The following is an 18,038-nucleotide window of genomic DNA, read 5'->3' as shown; positions in this document are numbered from 1 at the left end:
AATTAAGCACTAGCTCACAGATGAAATATTTAGTTTTATGAGGATATTTTTTTTGATTTATGAAATAGTCACCTTTCATTCAATCACGTTTCTCTGCGCATCCTTCATACAAAGTTTAAAATAACCATCGTATGTTTACTATACACAAGAAAGCAAGTTTAGTTTGAGCTTTTATCCTTACTTTCTTCTCCATCTCTCTCCAGCCTGAAAAGGGCTTTCTCTTTAGCACATTCATAGTTTTTCATTGTGATCTAAGAATGTTTCAAATTTCGTATGTCCTCATGCAGCATTTAAAAGCGCAAATGGCAGAATGGTTACAATTTGGTGGACTTCTGACTGAAATGATTTACCATAGGCTATAACTCTTCTGTTGGAGGTCTATTCTATGCACCATCATTTTTCTTAATTATTTCTGATATTTTGCCCATCATTCACTGACCTTCAAAGCTATTTATTTAAAACCATTCTCGGAAATTTCGGTCTGTGAGTGAATTGTCAAAAATAATTAAGAAAAATGGTGGTATGTGCCCCTGACACAGAAATAGATCTTTTCTAAAATGTTGCTGCTTTTAACAGAATTTAATATAAAGTCATTTCAAGAATTATGACACTATTAACCAAATGATTCCGGCAAAAGTAAAAACACCCAGAGCTTTGGACTAGATAGTAATAAAGAGAAAAATGTTCTTCTCATGCCTGCTGTTCTTTTGAATGCCTCATATTTCATGGGGGAGCATTACCATGCTCACCTCACTACCATACAAATATATAAACATTCATGAGCCTTCTAGGAGTTTTTCAAGATCTTTCCCTGTTATGTCACTTACATTCATTTCTCTACCAAATAGGGAAAAGAAAATTTTCCAACCCAAACCTTAATTTTCCTTGGCTCCTTCAGGAGTTAAGACAAATATCTAACAAAGCTTGGTCTCAAGGAAATGGGCGCCACTTACCGCCTTCCTGTTATAACTGGCAAGACATCATTGGATTTGGCTTCAATTATTTTAAATGCGACTTTCTTCAAATCTGAAATGCCAACAGCCATGTCCTCTAGCATTCCGATTTCATCACCTACACAAGGGAAAAGGAACATTGTTACAAACATACTATTTAAAGAAAATGTCATTTGGTACTACCTCTCCCTGCTGGGATTTGTTCTAGCATTTTAGTGAATGAGTTTCTGAATGCAGTGAATATATTCTAAACACTTTTCCTCAGAGGCTGAAGGTTTTCACCAGTGAAATAAGAACCATTTCAGTGGACTCCAGCAGTCCAAGTACCCTTGGAGGGAAAGAAGGATGTACACATTTGCTGGAAGGCTATAGAGAGGTGTTAACTCCTTTATGAAACAGAGTATCATGCAGCTCTCTTTCCATTGACAGGCGTGATATTTGATTTCTAGAAATAGAGATAGATCTACACTATCCAATAGAAAAATAATGCAGGTCACATAAATAATTTTAAATTTCCTGGTAGCCATATTTTTAAAAGAGTAAAATTTATAAAGGTGAAATCAATATTAATAATGTATTTTACTCTAATCCAATATACCCAAATATCATTTCAATTATAAATCAATGTAAAATTATTAATTTTTAATATAAAACTAGTTTTTACTAGTCTTTGAAATCTGGCGTGCATGTTTAGTACATACTGATTTGGACTAGTCACATTTCAAGTGCTCAATAGCCACACCAGGCTATGTATTAAATAGTGCAGTTCTAGACATTAGAGAGTTGGGACTTTAAAAATCCAGTCATTGAAACTATGCTGGCAGAGAGCCTTTTATATTAAAAAAGCCAGACGGCTGCTCAGGACTCCACTATTCATACTCCATGAAATAATCTATAATTCCATTTTCAAAACATAATGGGGGTAAGAATACAGTTACAAGGTGAATGAATGCAAAGAACTGAAAGTTACATTATTACTGTAATGCTTAGGTCATAAAGGTTTATTTTGCATTTTTATGTTTAATGGCAGAATCTATGGATCAAATATCCTTATGAATGAGAATATGATTTTAACATGTACTAAAGCAATACTCACTATATGTACTTAGTAGTCCTTCATATTGCACTATCAATCCCACTGTGTGAAGCTGCTGTAGGAAGCCAGGGTCATGCAAACTTGTGTGTAATTTGATGATAAAACCACAAACCAATCCAGCAAGCTCAAAAAAAAAAAAAAAAGTCATTGAAAAAATTGACTGGAGTCAACAAACTTTAATTGAAAAATATTTAAGATTTTTGAGGCGTCATGGATTTAATTAAAATTTTTCAAGTATGTGAAACATCCACAAACTAGGAGGGACATGGGCAGTTTGGTTAAAATATTCCCTTTCCTTCTGTCTCCCTTCCTCCAGGCTTATGTCTCTAAAACCAGTTGTGGGTGTGGACGCAGAAGGGAGAAGAAAGGGCCCCAGGACAGCCACTTTGATGGAGACCAGCCTCGATGTCATGAGATAGGTTGGGTGAAGGCAATGGAGGTGGTCCTGTTAAATCTTGCCTTTAAGCATTACTGCCCTGTGAACTTATTTTATAGACAAACAAAACATACAGGAGATCATTATGAGGCCCAGCCCTGGGATTCATTAGGGAGCTGTATAAATGGGAGATTGCAAACGGATCCCTTTTGCCAGTCCCAGCTGCCACCTCTGTGCAAGGCAGCCACCCCTTTTCTCCCACGGTGCTCTGTGTGGAGACCCCAGGGCATAATATGATGACAGGATGGGCGGCCTTTTCTTCACTGACTCTCTGCACCATGAAACAGACGTACATTTCAGAGACTTGGCCACCTCTCTGCAGAAATAAATCCTTAAGATCTCATAAGCTGTTTCTGTTCAGCTCATAGCTATTATGGATAAGGAAAACTGATATCAAAACTTTAAGCAAAGAATCCCTTTAAAAATTAAACTACCAAAGGAAGACCTCTACCATCACCACGGATACACTTTAGCCACCCAGCCCCGTGCTGTGCTCCCAAGAGGCACCTACTGCTTGGCTGAAGACGATGTCCCTTCTGAGCGTCAGCATCAAGCACTGGGGCAAGCTGTATGCAAGTTCCTGAAGGAGCACGAATGTCAGGGACTGCTTGGCTCGGTTCACCACTTCTCCCATGCAGTCCTTCAGGGTAAGGATGAGGGGATATAGCTGTTCATACCAGTCCTCTGCAGGGAGGAAGGGGGTGTGAGAACAGTGGGATAGATGAAGGTCTTGGAGGATGGAGCAAGTTAATTCTTCTTAGTCAAGGTACAGACATAACTAAGGCTTTACAATGATTCGATTTGAAGAGCTCTGATCCACATCTCTCCTCTGAACTCCAGATGTCTGCAGCCAGCTGCCTGCTGGATCTCTCGGCTCGGTATACTTACCATACATACAGTAGAACTTTTCCTTGGCCTGCTCGCCTCCAGTCTGGAGACTGCCTGTGGCCTAGTGGACGGTGTCACCAAACTCTTCCCATGCTGGAAACCAGTTTTCCTGGACTTCTTCTACAGTTTGCACATTTGTTGGGACGTTGAATTAGTTCTACCATTATGGAACCCCCCAGACATTCACTGTCCCCTTGCCCTCTGCCTTCATCATTTCTCAATATTCTCTGGATCAGTTACTACCCCTCTCCTTCTAGTCACGCCCTACTTGAACCCTTTCTCAACAGTGTCCCTGGAGTCTCTGGAGGGGTCTTTCTAATCAGTTGAATTTCATCCCATCATTCACTCCCTCACTGCCCTACTTTAAACATTTTAAAAACACTAAAGCGTTCAGAATAAAGTCCAAAAGCATAAAACAGCCTCCATTACCTGAACTCTGCCTACTTATCCAGTCTCACCTCTCAGAACAATCCTCATTTGCAGTCTTGAGTCTCAGGTGAACTGAACAATGTGTATTTTCCCGTCCTGCTCCCACCCACCCCTACCACCTCGTTTATTGAAGTTTGGGTTACTTACTTTTGTGCCCACAGTTCCTTGTTCTTACTGTTCTAGAACTGTCCACACACTATTTGCTCTGCAAGAAAGGGAGCTCACTGACAGCAGGGAATTTATGTTTTAATCCTTGAGCCTAGCATAGAGTCTAACATTTAACAGATATTCAGTTTTAATTGAATGAGTAAAGTTACACTAAGTATAACAAAAGTTTTTGTTTTTTATTTATTTTTATTTTTTTAAAAGATTTTATTTATTTGAGAGTGACTTACACAGAGGGAGAGAGAGAGAACACAAGCAGGGGAAGCGGCAGGCAGAGGGAGAAGCAGGCTCCTCACTGAGCAGGGAGCCTGATATGGGGCTCCATCCCAGGACCCTGGGATCATGACCTGAGCCGAAGGCAAGACGCTTAACTAACTGAGCCACCCAGGCATCCCATAACAAAAGTTTTTAAAGATATAGACAAGTATGAAAAAATCAAGTTTTTGACAATTCAAATAGGCTTTCTTCAAATCAGGATACAAAAGAAACCATCTGTGTTTTTTGTATGTCTAGATACCTGACTTGTTTCAATTACATAATCATGATGTTGGCATATGATATGGAAAAAAGTTATATTTTATTGGAAATCAAGACCCTGAAAAATGTCAAATACTATACATTCCAGACTGTGTGACATTCCATTAACATATAAATAAATAAATAGTAGTATGACAAAGGAATTTAATAGAAATGAAAGTATGTTGGAAATTATAATTCAGGATCTGAAATGATATGATCTTCTCAGCACAAAAGTGTAAGCTTCACTGTGAATGATGTAAATGGCCAATAACCAGTTCAGACCTTGGAAGAGTTATAGGGAATGATAAAAAAAATCATAATCACTATTGTACCGTATCTACCGTCACATAGTTATTTTATGTTGTGTTGTAATAGACTAAATGAAATAAACCAAAATGGTTGAAAGAATTAATGACCCCAACTTAATAAAAAAATGTGCTCTTGTTAATACTTTATGTAAATGCTTATGTGATTCAACAATGCAAAATACATTAGGAACATTATGAGTTATTATTTTAAAATATTGTAGAATTACGTGTTACCATAGGAATAAAAAAAACTCTAGAGAAAGGGGAATACGACGAAGGCCTATTAAATCTGTAATCATTTAATGAAGGACTCACTTGTGGGCAGCCTAGGATGAAATTTAAACAATGGTTCAATTTAAACAAGCATTGACTAATTATTAATTTTTATGTCATTAGTATATGTAAAACGGCATATGAAGGTACATCAGACTTATTTTCAGAATAAAAGACACATCAGTAGACATCTAAAAGGAATGTTCTTTATTCCTATTTTTTTCATATTTACATTCTTCTAGCTCCCATTCTCTCCCACTCTATTATTCCCTATATGAATGTTTACATGCATATATTGATTCACTGACACATACATATATACACCAGGAAAACAAATATTTCAATAAATTGACCCAGATTTACATCTTAGAAGAGAACAGACTGCAAAATGATTTTGTTCTGTGCTTAGATCTGTAGAGATCAGCTTCTATTCAGAGACTTGGCCACCTCTCTGCAGAAATAAATCCTCAAGATCTCATAAGCTGTTTCCGTTCAGCTCATATTTATTATGGATAAATAAAATAAAGCTTGTGTGCAGTAGGTGGCGCTGCCTTATTGGGCTGAATTAGAGCTAGGTTGTCACTATTCCATTCAAGTACCTGATCTATATGGTTTTACACATAGTGTGTGCAGGTTGTTTAGGCACCTTGCATCATACTCTCTGTGTCAAGAGATCAGTAACTTGGTCAAGGGTGTGATATGCTCTTCCTAATTAGAAAGTGGAAAATTAACTTAAGGGTACACTTACTTCTCTTGAAAGACACTCAGTGACAGCTAAAATTTAATATAGCTCTTGGTTTTTCTTGAAGATCTTTCTTTGCACATTTCTTCATTGGCACCAGGATAATTTCCTTACTCACTTCCAAACCTATTCTCACACTTACTTAACCAGTTGATTCTTACTCATAAATTGCAATCAGATCAAAAAAGGGAGTCTGATTTCTAGTCTTAATAGAATAAAGCTGAAAGCCTGGAAAAAAAATACACTGATATTTTAAACCTAGGAGCATTGTTAGCTGCTTGCCTAATGCTAACAGTATTCCAGTGTCACCATTTACTATAATTATATATACTTTTTATGGCTAAAATTTAAGGCAGATGGCAGTATAATAAAACATTAATTCTAAACAAGAAAAATACAACTTTGTGAGTGAGGTAGAGTGCCTTAAATATAGTAGGAAGCTTCCTATAGAAAAGTATAAGTGAGAAAGGTAACATTACATTTTTTTTCTGGCCAAGAAACAATTTAAGTTCAGCAGATACAGAAAAAACTGCACTGGCAAATGCAAATTGCAATGACTACAGGTTCTGGTCCCTGTTAATATTCACTCACTGTAAATCTCAGGTTCTCAAATAAACACAATGGTGTATGACAGGCCAAAGAAAGGCTGGAGTCAGTTCATAAATGGCCTTTTTGCTTCAGTGAGCATTCCAAATCATTCTCACAAAGGAACAGCAAATGCTTTAGTTTTCTCCTCAAAAATATTTTTGGGAAAAGAAAAAAAAGTTACAGCTCTTGACAGTCTTAAGACCATTGTCACTTCCCCCTCACCTTCCTGCCTCTCCCTACTTCACAATTTCCACTTTGTTCTCATGATAAAGCACATTTTCTGGCAGGGATGAAGCGGTGTTCATTCCAGGCTATCTGGTCAAAATAAGAAGTCCTGAAATGCACACATCCACTCTTCTGAGTTTAATTTCTTCAAATTTCAACTACGATTTTATACAACACACACACACACACACACCCCCAGTGAAGCTAGGTGGCTAGGGGTTCACCACTATATAGTCACTGCACCAACACTTCTCTGGGAGCTAATCTGCTCAGCAGACACTTAAGTGCCCACATCCTCGATTCTATCCCTCTGGGATAGAGGGAAATATAAAGAGAATGTTTTAGTGTCTCTATAAAAACTTGCTGAAACCCCTTAACCCTGAGACCAAACAAGCAGAGTCTTTCCTCAGGAAAACATAAAATGCATGTGGCTTAGCTGAGCTTTTCCTGAGCTTTGTGAAGTGTGCTGGAAGCCATCCAAGCAGAGCCTGTTTTCCAGTCTTTTACTTGCTTCTATAATATATTCAAGTGACACTCACTGAAGGATTCAAAGAACGACTGCCAGGTGCCCCCTCACCCCCTCCATACGCCATCTATTTCCTGTACAGGATGTTCACGTCCTCTGAGCTCAATGGCTCTTATGTTACTCAGGAGGAAAATAAAAAAGCCAAATACCAACCAACTGCAGCAGAGCAGAATGCCTTCTTTCCAATTTCTGAGCCATTTTCGTCTCAGGTGTTTGGTCTTCTTTGCTCACTTAAAATAATTAACTCCACACAAGCTTGTAGCCATTGTTATTTTTATTATCACAACTTTTCAGACACAGAAGAAAAGCTAAAAGATTGTATACCCATTAAACTTTATGCACAGAGATGAGAAGAAATGAGCCCAGCTTTTAGGATTCACCTCAGTGAAGAAGATGCTCAACTGTGAAGCTAAACAATTAGAATGGCCTCTAAGGAGGGCAATAAAATCCCCAAGGTTGTCAGAACGGAGACCAAACGCACAGCCAACAGGGCTTTGATACTGTGCTCAAACCTCAGGTCCCACAGAACTGGCGATGGGTTTGCAGTTGGGGGCTGACAGTGGCAGATTTTGCTATCCCTGCTCAGAGTCCTTTGTTGCTTTGATGGACCTATATCCTACATCAGCCCACATACTTCTATCTGGGTGCCCCTCTGAGTGAAGGCCCTGTCCTTCAGACACAATTCTACAATCTGAACATCATAACTTGGAGGGGTCACTCAATGATAAGGCTTCCCCTCCACATACTTCATAGCTAAACTCCTTTGTATGAGTATAATACATGCGGCCGACTTTGGTCATAGATTCTGGACACCTGCCCACTGCCTCCAAATATCTGGACATACTCCAGCATATAGGCTAATAAGATAATAGAAGAATAATCAGGGAAAGAAAAGTACCCACTGAGGCCTGGCTGCCTAGAATGTCTTCCCCAGCTACTCAAAATGCCCTCTGAGCCTTCCTAACCCCTTGGCCATCTTTATCATCCATCTCTTGGCTCTGGTCCAGGAATCAAAAAATCAATCTGTATTTATATTACTTTAATAAATGCTAACCTGTCATCCTTTTATCACTTTCCCTCCTTTCTTCACTGCCATCACGAGAAACATAGTCATTCGTTAGTCAGAACCTTTTGGAAGTGGGTCCTGTGGGTGACACTTATATTTCTAACTTGTGATTGCTACTCTCAAGAGGCTTAAAATATAGAAGGGAAAGTAAGAGGTGAAAAGTAATACCTACCATATAAGGGAGTCTGATAAGTGCTATAAAAATTGGGACCATGACAAAACAAGTTCAGAGGGAATAAGAGTTCAGAGGCAACAGAGTTCATCTCTGGTGAGAAGATCATATTCATTCACAGCTGTGTTGTTGACTGAACATTGGAAGGGAGTCCTGTGTGGATGGAGTTCAGGGAAGCTGCATGGCCTGCAGGTAGTTGAACACCCATAAAGCAAAGCTTTGTAGGAAGTCTGGGAGGGGTGCATGGTTTGATGACATCAAGTCCCATAGGCAGATGCCATAAACTGACCAAAGGTGCTGTATGGGGACTGGAAGGGAGGAAGGGCTGATGTGACTGAAGGACTTGGACAAGGCAGGAGTACAGTGGAAATCATGTTGAGCCTGAAGCTACGGAGGAAAAAAAAAACAATAAAAAAACGTAGTGGGCAGTCATCATAGCAGGGATAGGGAAAGAGGTAAGTAGGGGTGGGAAGGAAACGAGAAGGTATAGACTATGTGTGAGCAGAGAGCCAAAAGCTAAGAGGCAAGGTCAAATCCAGAAATAAAGGGTATTGGTAGGGCAAATGGAAGCAGGGTTTCTGGTGACTCTGGAGGAAAGTCGCACAGAGAGCAGTCTGTGCCTTCAGAGCAGTTTAAGGCCTCAGGGGTATTCACACAAAGGATAGACATGAATCCTAAAATGTAATCATCATAGTGTCCACTGAAATATGATCCAAGGTAAGTGACTGATCTTGGCACCTTCCAGATGTATTAGAAATGAGTGTACTGCTCAACTCAAAACAAGCTGCTATGAGAACAAAGGCAACCTTTTCTTGTGTCAAGGGAACCTTGTTTGTTTAACAGGCTAAGAACACAGTGTCATAAAACTTTCCAGTCTTGCTCTTAGAAAAATAGCAAAGGAAATGCCTCAACCAATACCCTGGTTAAACTTCTCATTTTGTAGCACAAAGTTGAAAGCCTTAAGTAAATTCTGCTAAGACAGTTTCCAGGAACTAAATCCATTAATCAAACATGCTCTATGTTTGTTGTAGCACAAAAGTTTAGAATTGGGGGTTATAATGAACCTGGAGGAGTCACACACTCATATCCATTGGGCATATTTTGCCTTTTGGCCTTAAAAAAAATCCTGTAATCTCAGGACTCTGGCCTACAAATATGCTGAGCATTTAAGAATAAGCTGCATAGGTCATAGATCACTGAGTGATCTGAAATCACCAATACATCTGCATCAGAGAGCTCCTGTCATTTAAATTTTGTGCAGTATCTAAGATTGAGAAGACAGAAGGAGTGGATATTGAGTTGACTGAAGCCTGATTAGAACACAGAAATCCAGAAAAGGGAAGAGGAGATGCATTTCTATCCTGAAGTGAACAAGGTGAGTATAGGAGTTTTCTAGTAAACTTCAAGGCCAGCGGAATATAGTGCACCATTTTTAAAAATACTTCTACAAATGCAACAAAGACTCATGTAAATAGGTTTAACTTGTAAGTGCTGAAAAAGTAGGCAAGGGACCACATACAATGTAAACAATACTATTTCTCAGGGCATTCCATTCAATAATGATATGCCCCAGTATTCCCACATGGGAAATGTGAATCTCTTTTTTTTCTGTCTATCTCGGTTTTCCTGTGGGTGTGAGCAACCAGATTTATGATAAAGTTAAGTAATTTTTCAAGTGTAACTTATGAATACATGGCAATTCTTAGTTTCTGCCTAAGGTGCAATAACCTTTAAGAGATATCTACAGGATTGATTTTCACAAAGTTATCTCATAATATCACTAATTAGTGTCTAATGAAACTTAGCATTTTGTTAAAAGGATAACAGCAAAAAATTATCTGTACAGATTAGTGATGCTTTTTCCCGGAAAGAACAGAAGCAGTGCAGCATAGTGCTTAGGAGAACAGGCTCTCAACTCAGACCAACGGGGTCAGAAGCCAGGCTCTGTCACTGGACCGGGCTTGATAGTGCACACATTTTTTCAACTTTCTACTTCTTCATCCGTTAAATACATCGAATTATTCTTATGAGTGTTGCAAGAATTAAATAATACAGGCAATATTTTTTAAAAGTTTCTGGCACATATTAAGCAACCCCAAAATGTTAGCTACTATCTTAGAAAATTACTACAATAATAAAGTAATTTTTATATGTCACCCAATGTCTGCCCACCTACTAACATTTGTTGCTTATGCTCCTCCAACTTTATTTTTTTAATTCCAGTACAGTTACCATATCATGTTATATTAGTTTCAGGTGTACAACATAGTGATTTAATAATTCTATACATTACTCAGGATCATCACGATAAGTGTACTCTATCAAAATTTATATCTTTAACCTGAATCTCTCTCTTGAATCCCAGATTCTTATCTCTAAGTGCATACTTGATATTTCATGTAAACTTGGCATGTCCCAAATGAGCTCCTATTCACCACAAATCCTGTTCCACCCCATCCCTCCAGTGGCTCATGCCAGAAATGTTCAATTATTCTTAACTCCTCCTTTTCTCTCATTCTCTCATCCAAACCATCAGAAAAGCCTGTTGGCACTACCTTCAAAATAAGTACAGAGTCCAACCACTTTTCATCACCTCCACTGCCACCTTCTTCTTGGTAGTCCAAGCCAGTTCTAACCGATCTATACCTGGTTCTACCTTTCCCATCTATAGTCTAATCTCAATATAATAGACTAGGTGTTAAAATTTATGTCATATAAGGTTAACCCTTTCCTCAAAACCCCTCAGTTGCTCTTATTTTTCTGAGTCAAAGTCAAAGTCTATACAAAGGTCCTTCATGATCCTTTCTCCAAGCTGCCTATATAAATTCATCTTCTACTCTCTTCTCTCCGCCTTCTCATTCAAACCAAACTGGCATTTTTGCTGTTTACTGATGATGATGGGGGCACTACTATCTCAAGGCTTTTGCACTAGCTGTTTCCTGTGCCCAATATATCCTTCCCCCAGATGTCCACATGGCTCATATCTTTTCCTCCTTCTGTCTTTGTTCTAATATCAGCTTCTCAATGAAGCCATTGACCACTCCCCTTAGATTTCAATTCCTGCCCTCCAACAATATTCCAAAACCCTCTTACTTTGTTCCATATTTTTTTCACATTATTTGCCGCCATTAATATGTTGTGTAATTCCCTTAATTTCTTGTATTAATGTCTCTCTGGGACAAGAATATGAACTTCAGGAGGGGAGGTGTTTTGCCTGTTTTGTTCATTTTTGTATCCTCAGTGTCTAGAATAGTGCCTGGCACATAGTAGGCACTCAAAATACGCTGAATGACTCAAAGAAAAAAATCACTTAAAATAATGTGGTACCTTTATTATCATAAAACAACAGAACTGGAAGAAACCTTCCAAATTTTTAGATGATCTTTATTTTACCAACAAAGTAAGGTGCAGAGCATGTAAGTGATCTGTCAAAAGTTATATAGCCAAATAAGTAAATTGAGGACTTGCCAAGAATCTTGGCTCTGTCAAGTGTTGTTTTGTTACATCATAATTCATTGCACAATTTTTAAAGGAAGCATTAATTTTCTGATAGGATATTGGAAAATTTCATAATATAAAACTATCATTGAAATTCTAAGCTTATAATACAGATATCTGTGGTATCTTTTGATTATTTTTTACTTTTTTTTTTTTTTAGATTGTAAGTGTACTTTTAAAGTTTTTTTTTACCTGTTGACCTATGAGTTTTTAAAAACCTGATTCATTGATATTTCTTTCCCAATGTAATTCTAAACCTACCTTTATGTGTAGAAATTCATTAAATTCAGGAATAATACTTAAGCCCTTTGATGAAAATGATGCTTTGTGCTTGCATCTTTGCTCTTTGCAAAATAAAAGACATGTTTCCTATTATAAAACCACTGAAATTGTTTAATGTTGAGTATAAGTTTTGATAATATAATGATTTTCATGTATGCATGCATAAATACGCACTATGTTGAAGATACTCAATAATATCAAAAATACCTACCTAAGCATTTCTTGTCAGGTAGCCATTATAGATCAAGGTGACTAGGCTTTTATTTCATAATATTGGCCTCTATTACTTGCCAAGAATTGTGTTAGGTTCTGGAGATTCAAGAGCAAATCACAAATACTTGGCATATTTTCTCACAGAGCCAAGTCTAGTAGAGGAGATAATATTTAAAATAGGATTTACAATAAATCAGAGATTCAGAGGCTGCAAATTCGTGGCCCATGGGCTAGCCTTATTTGGCCCTCAAAGATATTTTATTTGGCCTTCCTCATATTTTAATAATCTTAAAAAATCAATTATTGACCTTTAAATAATTTGGATGTTTCATATAAAAATTCAGATTTACTTGAAAAATCAGAAGATATAGCAACTTTAGTTTCAGTTTCCTTTGTAGGAAGGATTGGCTAGAAGTGGAGTCGTGGCCCTCTTTAGAAGGGATATATATTGTCCCAGTGTCTATCCAATTCACTTGACACATTCATGTTACCGTGTATGCAGCTTGAGGGCCTTTGTACTTGAAACCCTTGTAAAAAGCGTGACTACATAATTTGTAGAATTCAATGAGAAGTTAAAATGTGAGAGATTTCTGTTCAAAAGGAGTAAACAACCTTTTTCCTTTCTTCCGCAGTGGTATCTCTCTCAACCTGTCATGGTGAGATTCTATTTACTCTTTCACGTCATATTCCTTTGGGCTCAGTGACACATGTATACAGAGTCTCAAAGGTACCCAGCCTGACCCTGAGTATTTCACACCTGCACCCAGGCCCTTCGGTAGGTGAGGATGGGGACAGAAAGAGGTCATTGGGCTGGGACAGGGATGGGGAAGCCAGACAGGTACTGGAGAGCCTGGGAGGCAGAACTATAGGTGAATCAAGTCTTAAAGTTCCAGGCATAGCCTCCATTGCCCCATTGGACTTTATCTAAAACACAAAGATACAGTTTTTAAGAATGCAAGATGGTGATTACAGAGCATTAAACCCAGAGCAGAGGGCCCTGCCGTGTGAGGGACTCTGTGTACTTGCACTGGTTCCCACACTCATAAAACCAGCTCTGGCCTGGGGGACCAGAGAAGATGCCCCAGAAGACATCAAGTTTGAGCCTGTGGAAGGCAGAGATGGGCAAACCTTTGAAGGTCTAGCAGTGGAAGGTACAAAGTGAGGTCTCAAAAGAGTCCAGTGTGACTAGATCATGAAGGATGAGGTGAAATGAGGTGGAAGAAAATGACAAAGCACCATGAAGAGGCAGGTGGGGGTCTGGGCACTTAGGGCTTTGGATGATCAGCAGAAAACTTAGCAAACAAGTGAAGTATTAGATGTGACTAATATCTAAACATAAAGGCAAGAAAATCCATATGCAAAGCTGCTCTTAAGATCTAAGCATTTCTCACCTACAGTTGCTCTGAGGACCCAGATTGTTTTTGACAAATTCAATCAGGAATCACTTTGCCTGCATTTGAATCCTTGCTCAGATACCTACCAGTTCTGTAGTCTTAGAAGTATTGCTTAACTTCTTCATCTATAAAATGGAGATAAAAACAGGACCTCCCCTACAAGCTTGTCATAAGGAGGGAGGCAAGAATGGCAGGGCTTAGCAAGTGCTTGTCACAAAAATATGAATGCAGTAAGGTTTAACAAAGCAATGTGATTATTTTCTCTCTTGATACCTTTGATATCCAAGTTGCATTTGATTTGTACCCCTTAGTGCTTCCTACTCCTCAGCTGAAGGAAATTTCTATGACCCAAGGCTCTGTATTATAGATTTCGCTAATTTTGTCTTATTCTTTCTGTTCTTGTTTTATTCAGTTTCATCTATCTGCTAATGACTCTCAAATGTATACTCCCTCTTCTAAGTCCTTTATCTTGTATATTCTGTCTTTGGAAAATCTCTGAATATCAAATACAACTTGCTCACCCATGAGACCTCAAGTGCAGGGTGATGATTGCATGTGTTCCTGGATACAATGCCTGGCACAGGTAGATGTTCAACAAATGCATATTGAATGAATGAAAGGATCTTCTTCTGTCTTCTAACTAACACAAATTTAGTGTGTGTCTTCTATATACTTAATGCCATGAACCATTCTTTGTATAATTGTGTTCATTAATTAATTCTTAATTATTTCAAATTTATTAGGCAGACAACTACTCTGGCCAACCTAAAGTAAAACATAGGAAAGAGATTTGATTCGATAAAGTGATTTGCTAAAACCTTCGATCTGTCCCTATTTGGAAGTTGGGGTACTTTTTTCAGATGACTAATCTGGCATAGGAAGCCATTGATAATTGGTGATAAATTACTGATAAATTCTTGGTAGTTACCAAACAATTATATTAACAGGAGGCAACCAGAGACAAAGTAAAAGGTGTGAATGAATTCTCAGGTCCCACTAGGAAATGTGAAATGCACCTTGTAAGCTAAAAGAAAATTAGGAAGCAGGAAAGGACATGAGTATCAGTGAGCATGAAACTCTAACCAGTGGTAAGTAAACAAATTCTGTGATCTGCATGAATGTATACCTCCTTTGTATGAGGAAGTCGTGATGACATTAAATCAGCATGGGCTCACTGAGAAAAGTTACATTAGAGGAATTTCATCTCCTTTTTGACAGGACTTGTAGCTGGGCAGATTAGAAAAGAGTATTCAGAGACAAAGAGTACTTGGCCTTGGCATTTCATGGTAACCTCGTGAAAGACAGAGAAATTCAGGCATGCAGTAACATGAATGGCTGAATATATCACTGCTTGAACACGCATCCCCAAACAGTTGTGATTAACAAGTGTATTTCAGTGCATACATTTTTTTTTTTTAGTGATGTGTCTCAAGGATCTGTATTTATTTCTGTTTTCCCATCATTTTTATCTATTACTTGTGTGAATGAACAGAAAATGTTTGTAAAATGTGAATAAAATAAACCTGAGTCGGATAGTGGATATGATGGATGAAAGAAACAGGTATTTATTAGAGTGTACTCAGAAGTGTAGTATACTGTAGTCATGGGTTTACACATCAATCTCTTCAGTAGAATTGAGACAGACCATGTCTTAATCTCCTTGTGTCCCTAGTTTTTCACAATGTCAAGCACATAGTGGTACTGAAATATTATTTGAATCCTGAATGCCTGAAGGATAAGTCAAACTGAGCAAGATTTATGGGTATCAATGAAGTTCGTAGTAAAAAACATAGCCGTCAAAATAGCTAATGTGAACTTAGATATCATTAATAGAAAAATAGATTCTAAAAGTAGGAAAGTGGTCCCCCTCTGTTACTCTGTGTTTGATGTTGTTCTTTGAAAAATGACCAAAAAATGGCAAAAAGGACATGATAGTTGCTTTCAGATTTGTTAGACTATAATGTGGAAAAAGGAAAGTAGATTTGTTCTGTTTGTTGCACAGAATTAGATCTGGGCCAGTGGGTAAAATTAAAGGAAACATATTTAGATCAACATCTGGAGTATGCCATTCTAGAAAATAAAAAATGGTTTTCTATCAGTGGAGATGAGTACCACAGGCTAGGTGAAAACTGGCCGAGATACTATAGGTAAGCTTCTTAAGACAATTTAGGAGGTTTAATTACATAATGTTGAAGGGCACATTAAAATCTAAGATTCTAATATTCACTGATTTTATCTTTGAGCCTTCAATTTGTTATGAAATTGAAGGCATGTGGTCCCGTGCATACAGTAGATGCTTTTAAGAATGTTTAAGTGTAGGGAAGTAAAAAAAAAAAATCTTGTTCACTAAGAAAACATATAAATATATATAAGCCATGTAAGTTTGAAAAGGTATTCCACTATTTGTGTTCAGAACAGCAGAGAACGTTTTACTTCCATCAGCACTACTTATATATTAATCCTGAAAAGAGATTTATGAAGATATTTTGTTAAATCCTGGATCTAAAACAAACAAAAACCTTCAAAACTACAGATTTAAAACATTATTAAATGAATACACTGCAAAAGAAAAATGTGCAACTTGAAAAAAAATATCTGCAGGTTATAAACATTAAAAAATGGAAAAAGGTAGCAACAATTCAGAAGACCATCTGTTTAGCCATGATATGCCAGCAAAACAAACAGGAATTACAGCTATAATGTAAAAATAAAAGATGGTGATGAAGAAAGCAAAACTGACCATCATAGGGTTGACTTACCCTATAAGATTTCAAAATATATCCCAATATAAAACATAATAGTCAAAACCATATGAACAGAATAAAAATTCCAGAAGTTGATTAAAAATATTTGCAGGACTTGGGGTGCCTGGGTGTCTGTTAATATATTACAATCTGTTAGTGAGTTAAATGCCCAACTCCTGATTTTGTCTCGGGTCATGATCTCAGGGTTGTGAGACTGAGCTCCAAGGAGGGCTCGTGCTGGGCATGGAGGCTGCTTAAGATTCTCTCTCTCCCTCTCCTTCTGCCCTTCCTCCCCCACTTGCACTCTCTCTCCCTCTAGAAAAAAAAAACAATTGCAGAACTTATATAGAAAGAAAAAAATAATAAAACTGATATAACATGAGAGAAAGAATCACTAATAAATGATGTAGTAACAAATGCATAGCAGCATTTATGACATCATACATTTGAATAAATTCTGGATGACTCAGTCATTCACTGAATCAACTCATTTATTAATTGTAAGAAGAAAAGAATGAAATGGTTTTTCCATCCCAGCTATGAGCTGGGGATAAAAGTGGAGCTACTGAAGAAATGGGTTTTATTATAAAAAATAATATTTTGAAATACAATATTATGTCATATAATGTCAAACTTCACTAATAACTAGATAAATTACAAGAAAATACACATAAAAGTTACAATAAATTACAGATTACAATATGATATCTTCCACACAAAGTGGCATGAAATCAGGGTAAATGTTTAAGGCTGGGAAGACTGTGGTTAAAAGGGTGCTGGTAGATACTGCTGGTCAGAGTACCTATTGCTAAAAAAAACCATCAAAATGTTCCTACCCATTGGTTGGTTTCTATGTACTATTCCCTAATAGAAGAAACCAGAGTTCTTTGGAAAACGGCTTAACCTAGGGCTTGGGCAGGGGAAATGACAGCTGAAGCTAGTCTACCTCATTGTGCTAGAGGGAAGGGGGGGTGAGTAAAAAAAGGAAGGAAGGGGCACCTGGGTGGCTCAGTGGGCTAAGCATCTGCCTTCGGCTCAGGTCATGATCCCGGGGTTCTGGAATCGAGTCCCACATCAGGCTCCCTGCTCAGCAGGGAGTCTGCTTCTCCCCCTCCCTCTGCCGCTCCCCCTGCTTGTGCTCTTTCTCTCTGACAAATAAATAAAATCTTTAAAAAAAAAAAGGGGGAGTAAGTAAGAAAGAAAATAAGGGAGTAACTAGCCTATGGGGGGGCAACCTGTTAGAAGGCCCACTGAAACCCACCTGAAAGAGCTCCTAATGGCTAACTCCAGAACAGTTGGAGCCTCAAATAAATATTATAATAAAATTCTTAGATTATAAACTAAAGAATAGCATATGTATTCATGAGTCCACACTGATCTAAATAGATAACTGTAAAAATGCATGTGTGGGAGAAGGGATAACTCTTCCTTATAAAATAATTCCACTTCCAGCAATCAAACTTAGGGGAAAACATCAGAGATGTAGTAGAAGACTTCAGCATTCAAAGATGTGTTATGTGT

The 18,038-nt window shown here is 37.8% G+C and overlaps 1 protein-coding gene across 1 annotated transcript in view; it reads right to left on the bottom strand.

Moving 5' to 3' along the window:
* Positions 1–18,038, bottom strand: part of INPP4B (inositol polyphosphate-4-phosphatase type II B) — a 631,805-nt gene that overhangs the window by 80,949 nt on the left and 532,818 nt on the right. The window contains exons 18-20 of the mRNA XM_081813115.1: positions 2,997–3,169; positions 2,050–2,173; positions 954–1,071 (exon numbers count right to left, since the gene is read on the bottom strand). Coding sequence (XP_081669241.1) covers positions 954–1,071; positions 2,050–2,173; positions 2,997–3,169 — 415 coding nt within the window. The remainder of the gene's footprint in view (positions 1–953; positions 1,072–2,049; positions 2,174–2,996; positions 3,170–18,038) is intronic.

Source organism: Leptonychotes weddellii, chromosome 2 (assembly GCF_054177405.1).
Source record: "Leptonychotes weddellii isolate Sample4059 chromosome 2, ASM5417740v2, whole genome shotgun sequence".
Classification (NCBI taxonomy): Eukaryota; Metazoa; Chordata; class Mammalia; order Carnivora; family Phocidae; genus Leptonychotes; species Leptonychotes weddellii.
The sequence above is the reverse complement of the archived record's forward strand: the minus strand, read 5'-3'. Positions and strand labels throughout refer to the sequence as shown.